At 39.0% G+C, this 6,038-nt stretch overlaps 1 protein-coding gene across 4 annotated transcripts in view; it reads right to left on the reverse strand.

Moving 5' to 3' along the window:
* The window catches only part of LOC107737750 (next to BRCA1 gene 1 protein-like), a 22,070-nt gene that overhangs the window by 8,142 nt on the left and 7,890 nt on the right, over nucleotides 1-6,038 (reverse strand). For all 4 annotated transcript variants that reach the window (XM_016549354.1, XM_016549355.1, XM_016549353.1 and 1 more), the window contains exons 8-15: nucleotides 5,772-5,897; nucleotides 5,488-5,691; nucleotides 2,340-2,499; nucleotides 1,984-2,253; nucleotides 1,197-1,325; nucleotides 1,015-1,090; nucleotides 740-850; nucleotides 482-649 (exon numbers count right to left, since the gene is read on the reverse strand). In XM_016549354.1, coding sequence (XP_016404840.1) covers nucleotides 482-649; nucleotides 740-850; nucleotides 1,015-1,090; nucleotides 1,197-1,325; nucleotides 1,984-2,253; nucleotides 2,340-2,499; nucleotides 5,488-5,691; nucleotides 5,772-5,897 — 1,244 coding nt within the window. The remainder of the gene's footprint in view (nucleotides 1-481; nucleotides 650-739; nucleotides 851-1,014; nucleotides 1,091-1,196; nucleotides 1,326-1,983; nucleotides 2,254-2,339; nucleotides 2,500-5,487; nucleotides 5,692-5,771; nucleotides 5,898-6,038) is intronic.

Raw genomic sequence — 6,038 nt, forward strand, 5'->3', positions numbered from 1 at the left:
CGCCAGATGGCCGCAGGGGAAGGCTTGCTAGGCGATCTTCCTCTGCAGGGGCTCTTCTACGGCGAGCAGCAGGCTGAGCTCCTTGCTTTGGCTTCTTTCTTCCAGCAAGGAGATGATTTTCTTTGCTGAAGGAGAAAAATTCTGACGAATAGCGCTCTGAGCCAACTGCTATATGGCTCCTCCCCTGTTGGCAAGTTGAAGCGCCATTTGTTCATGCATTTTTTTCAAAATCTTACTGGCCAAACTTTTTAAACAGTAGTGTACAGTTTTACTACAAAATGCTTACTAGGGACATTGAAAGTACTTGTCAAGTCAACACTAAAATGAAAGTGTTACAGTTATTCTACATTATTCACAGTCTGATTACACATGGTCAAGTGAGAAGCTTTGAAATTGACTGATGTGCTACCTACTTAAAAAAATTACTGTAATTTCCAGGAAAAGCAGAAAGGTGCATCTTCCCACAGCTGCCATCACAAACCTTTAGCTGGGCATCTCCCACAAAGCGCCCTATGCTCTGCTATTTCACGGGTCACTTCCAGGGTGAGAGAGCGGATAACAGATGGACTGACAAACTGAGGCCCAGTGATGCTCTCCTCTCCTTTCTCTTGTGCTGGGATGCACTCTAACTCTGTCCCCTGGGCCACATCTGTGAGTATGACATCAGAGAAGGTTCACAAATATAACAAGCTACACAATCACTAACAGCAACACACAGAGAAAAGTGTAGAATGTTTACCCAGGATGCTGCTGACCCCTTGGGCTTCTGTTTCCTCTTGGATGAGTCCCAGTGTTGGTTTCTCCTGTAGAGGTCCCTCATGGGGCAGAGGTGATATGCATGGAGTAATGTCTTCATATATTTACAGAGATGAAGAGAGAGAGAATATTAGAAAAGGTAGAAATCTATACATTTTTTTAAGCGTTACTGTTTAAAATTAATATGCATAATCCATAAAGGTTGTTCATTCAAATTTTTAGAAACACCTTACAGACTTATTCCAGATTTGAAGTTACCTGCAGGAGTGTTGTTAGGCACACTCTCCAACTCTTGCACAATGTTGATGTCCAGCAGTTCAAAAGACAGTAAGTCCTAAGTAAAAAACATAATAAAGAGTGTGGAATTGACAATGGAGACAAACTTTCTTCATCAAACAAGATGGGTTTTGTGAATCATGCTGATTGTTGTTTGGTCATACCTGAGCTGTGAGTAAGTCTACAGATGGAATGTAGAATTCCTGATCACAGTCCTGGTTTACTGACAAAAGTAGTTGTTCCCTTGTGGCCCGGCATTTCTCCTCCCTCTCAAGAGTGCGGGAAGACTTCTCCTGAAAGTGCCAGACAGGGTGAAAATGGCTACAGAAAAAAATGACAAAACTAAACTAACAATAGCTCTATACTGGCCAAAAACCTAAAATATATTATATTTGGGCCCCAGGGGGAAAATAAGTTTTTTTAAAAATGTATATGACCCAGGGTAACTATTACTATTTTTATTTTCAATTTGTCTTTTCAATTTAGTTTAGTTTCCATTATATAGTTTTCTAGTTTCAGTTTATTTAGTTTTTATTTTTAGCTTTAGTAATTTCAGGGCTGCGAAAGTTAAACTGGTTTCATTTAAAAAAGTTTACCAGCATTTTTCATGTTTACTGCAGGTGGGCTGTAATGGTTGTAAAAAATGTTGTAAGTTGTGGTATAACATACCCATCAAAAGCAAACAAAAATTAATTTGTGTTTTTATTTTAGTTTAGTTTTGGAGTCATGTAAATGTATTTAAGTACAGTTTCTGTGTTCCTCCAGTTTTGCTGTTTTTTTGTGTGTTTTTTTTCAGTTAACAACATTTTTACATTTAGATTCAATTTAATTTCTTCTTATGATAATAACACTGATTTGACCATTTTATATATTCCTATGTATATTAGAACATCTGCACATATAAAGAAGATTTCTGGGTTGGTTGAGGCTGTCTCTGGACCGTTGTCTTACCTGCGGGGTGACACAGGGAGACACCAGTAGCCTGTCAGCACAGATTGCTGTAGGAGCATGTGGATCCACAACGATGCTGCACCAGATACGTGGTCCAAACTGCTCTCCTCTGTGTGCCAGGCGCCAATGGGACGTATAGGTGCCCTCTAACGTCGGAGCACAAAGTGCCACGCTGATGACACCCACCTGACCTGGCTGTAGTGTGGGTACTGCGACCTCCCGCCATCTTTCACCGGAGCCCACTGCCAAGTTCCCCCACATGAACTTTAACTGAGTACGAAATGTGACACAATCAGGTTCCGATTTTTTATTGTGTGTATACAGATTTGTGTGTCTGTTTAAGAGTCAAAGTGTACCTTGGTCTCAGAGTCCCAGCACACTCTGCCACTGTTCTTCATTTTCCAGTATTTGATGAACTTGGTCCCAGGACGCAGACGTGATCCATCAGGCAGGTTTTCATCCAAAAGTAGAGCTGTCATAGCTGGCACAGCAAGTGGGCATGGACGTTTAGGACGACTGCAACCAAGATAGTGTAAATTAAATGGCATCTTATTATCACTAATTTCATTTTAAACTGTTGTGATCAGTTCAGCCAATTAATACTTTGGGGTGTTTTTTTTTTCCTTTGTGGGACTGACATAATATTTTTTGTAACATTGTAAATTTCTTTACAGACTCTTTTGATTTAATGTGTCATTATTAATTTCTTTCCAAAAAAAACTTTTTAACAGACATTTTAGATAACAATATAACATTTGATTGTAATTATTATACTATATATTAATAAATGATTAAATGTAATTAATTATCAGTACAAATAAAATAAAGTCTTTCTGGTGTCAGCCAGGTAAATGACTACATTAACACATGGGCCCCTAAATTACACTTTAACATGGCTCAGCCAGTCATAATGGAGTAATAAGGAAGTAGAATAGATAGTATTATTCTAAAACGCCAGAAACCCATCTTATGCAGCAGGGGTGTGTTATAATGACATAAAATGATATCTCAATATTTTCTGGAATTTTGTCAATAACGATAATTAGACGATATTTTGCTGAGCATGCTATTGTGCTGGTATTTTGACAGGTTTAGGACTGGCATGGACAGATGACTCCCAAAGCTTTTGATATTCTTCATATTCTGTGTGGTGATTAGTTTGCAGGAGTAACAGAAATGCACTTTTCTAATAAGTTTAAATTATTTTTTTACCTTTAATGGGCATTTTTACCTTTCTAAGGCCAATTTTTTTCTAACCTAATTAAATGTATGCATCATCTTTTGTCAAATTCTTAAATTCTTAAAACTTTAAATAGTAAGACACTATAGGGCTGTTACCAATCAAATGAAATCAGTACCAACAAAATTTGTGTTTGCAATGCAGTGCTGGCACAGAATCTGCATCTGAAGTGGCATTTAGATGCATTTACACAGACTGTTTAATGCAGTACATGAATGCAGTAACCCTGCAGTTACAAATGCATAAATAATGTTTTTATATTTTAAAGGAGACATATTATGCCCCCTTTTACAATATGTAATATAACTCTCTGGTGTCCCCAGAATGTGTCTGTGAAGTTTCAGCTCAAAATACCCCACAGATAATTTATTATATCATTTCGAAAATGCCTATTTTGAGTGGAAGCAGAAACACACTGTTTTTCGTGCCTGTCTCTTTAAATGCAAATGAGCTGCTGCTCCCCGGCCGCTGTTCTCCGCCCCCTTTTCCAGAATAGAGCTGTGCCATTACAGCTTGTACCTGCTAAAAACATCTGTTTTGGTTCTGATTATCATGTTTATCGCGCTGAAATCATACGTTTTAAACAATATTAGTTTAAACTTGTACGGTTTTCTGAGTGCACACGTACAGAAAGCGGCTGTCACAGCATGTGAGTACTAAACTAAGTTCTCTTTCACACAAGTTTACGTTAAAAACACATGAGTTACAAAAACAGTTGGTTATGTCTGAAGGTAAACAGCTGGGAAATAAATCACATGTTTATTTTAGATCTGTGTGGCAGCAGCAATATACAGTAAATAAACCAATAAATGCACTGCTCTCTCGTCTCCTCTGAGGCTGGGACTCTAAACAGTGATCTGTGCTCGTCTGTACAGCGAAAGGCAGAACAGTTAGCATGTTTTGCTCAAACTATCGCCATGGCATTAGAGCTGGTACATTGTTGTCGCTTGCGAAATCAAATGACGGCTCTATGGGTGGAAACTTACAGATTAAGGGGCGGTAATATTATAATGATATCCCTTTGCCACGTCACCAAGGGAGCGAACTTGCGAAATCAAATGACGGCTCTATGGGTGGAAACTTACAGATTAAGGGGCAGTAATATTATAATGATATCCCTTTGCCACGTCACCAAGGGAGCGAAATCAGACGCGCTCGTTTTCTCAGACGCTTGCAGAAAACCCTTTGCCACGTCATCAAGGGAGCGAAATCAGACGCGCTCTGTTTTTTTAGACGCTTGCAGAAAAAGGCTTACCAAAACAAAGTTACCGGGTTAATCTTTTTCACGTTTCCTTGGTTGGTAGATGCACCGGGGACCTGATTATAGCACTTAAAACCTGAAAAAGTCAGATTTTCATGATATGTCACCTTTAAAAACAAAACGTTCAATAGTGATATTTGAAATTATTTTTAGGGGGGAAGGGGAAAATATACTTTAAATATAAACCTAAAATCGCCAGTAGGTGGCAAATCACTTCATGAGTGAGTCATTGAGTCATTCATTCAACCGATTAGTTCAAACAGCTGATTGATTCAGTAACGAAACACCCTTGTGTGTTGCTCAGAGACACAAAACAGTTCTGCTGTGGCTTTGTTTGAAACTATTTTCGTTAATGAAATACAGCAAAAACAGGAACTGTCTAAAATGTAAGTCAATTAATATTACCTTCTTGTTTATTGGACTGTTTTATAAAATCAATATCACATTTGCAATCGTACTGATATTTGGAGAAAAAAAACTGTTCTCTGTGTGATATTAACTATATCAGATGATATAAATATAAAAGACATATAAAAGTCATACGGGTGCATATTTGCCCCCTTCTCTTGAATTTCAAGGGAATTCTAAGTGTATTTTAATAGACTAAACCACACAGTGAAAGCGTTAACTCAAAAATGTGCTTACGCATTAGTCTGACCTACATCTCAGTGTATGCGTGCACTCTCTGGGTGTGTTTTTGCGATATACTCGACAATGTCAAATCGCATATCGTTTAAACAACAATTAAGATATTATTGTAGACAATATATTGCACACCCCTATTATGCAGTTGAAATTTAAATATAGGACTAACATGATGTGAAATGGGAAAAGCTGCCAAAAAGGTCAGGTCTTTGTTCATGGCAATAATGACTCTTAAAAAAATAACATCATACAAGTTTGGAACAACATGAAGTTGAGTAAATGGCAGAAGTTTAAATTTTGGGGGGACTATCACTTTAATATGCTCTTCCTCAGGTGGTAAAGGGGTGTAAGCTCTTACTCTGGGCTATTTGCCTGTGTGGCACGTGGCTGCAGCAGGACGGGTGAAGAGCTCCCTTCTCCAGCAGTGCTCCACTGCAGCCCCCTCCTCTCCATTCTCAGTTGCTTCCTGATCTCCTTCACCTCCGCCTTGAGCTGGCGCTTCTCAGCTTTAAGACGCTGTTTCTCGGCCTTACGAAAGCTCCGGTCACCCCTTCTGTAGAACCTTCAGAGAGAGAGCAAAATATGTTTAACTATTCTGAACTTTAACACCAAGACAACCCAAAGCAGAGGACAAATGCCCACCTGCTGTGATCTGGTGCTGGGGAGCCGTGCTCAGGAATAGACAGGGGAGTTCTGGCTCTCACAAGGTTGTGGCTTGGATCATGTGAGAAGCTACATGGCTCACACAGAGTGCAGGAGGTACACACACTGTGCAGAAAGAAACAATGAAACATAAAAAAGGAAACACAAAATGAAAGGCACCCGTTAGACCAGGCATTCAGTTATAAATGACATCTCTCATACAATCATAATATGTCTCCCTTTAAAATGTACCACAGAAGCAATTAT

This window comes from Sinocyclocheilus rhinocerous, unplaced genomic scaffold (genome assembly GCF_001515625.1).
Source record: "Sinocyclocheilus rhinocerous isolate Xijiao unplaced genomic scaffold, SAMN03320098_v1.1 scaffold43, whole genome shotgun sequence".
NCBI classification, from domain to species: Eukaryota; Metazoa; Chordata; class Actinopteri; order Cypriniformes; family Cyprinidae; genus Sinocyclocheilus; species Sinocyclocheilus rhinocerous.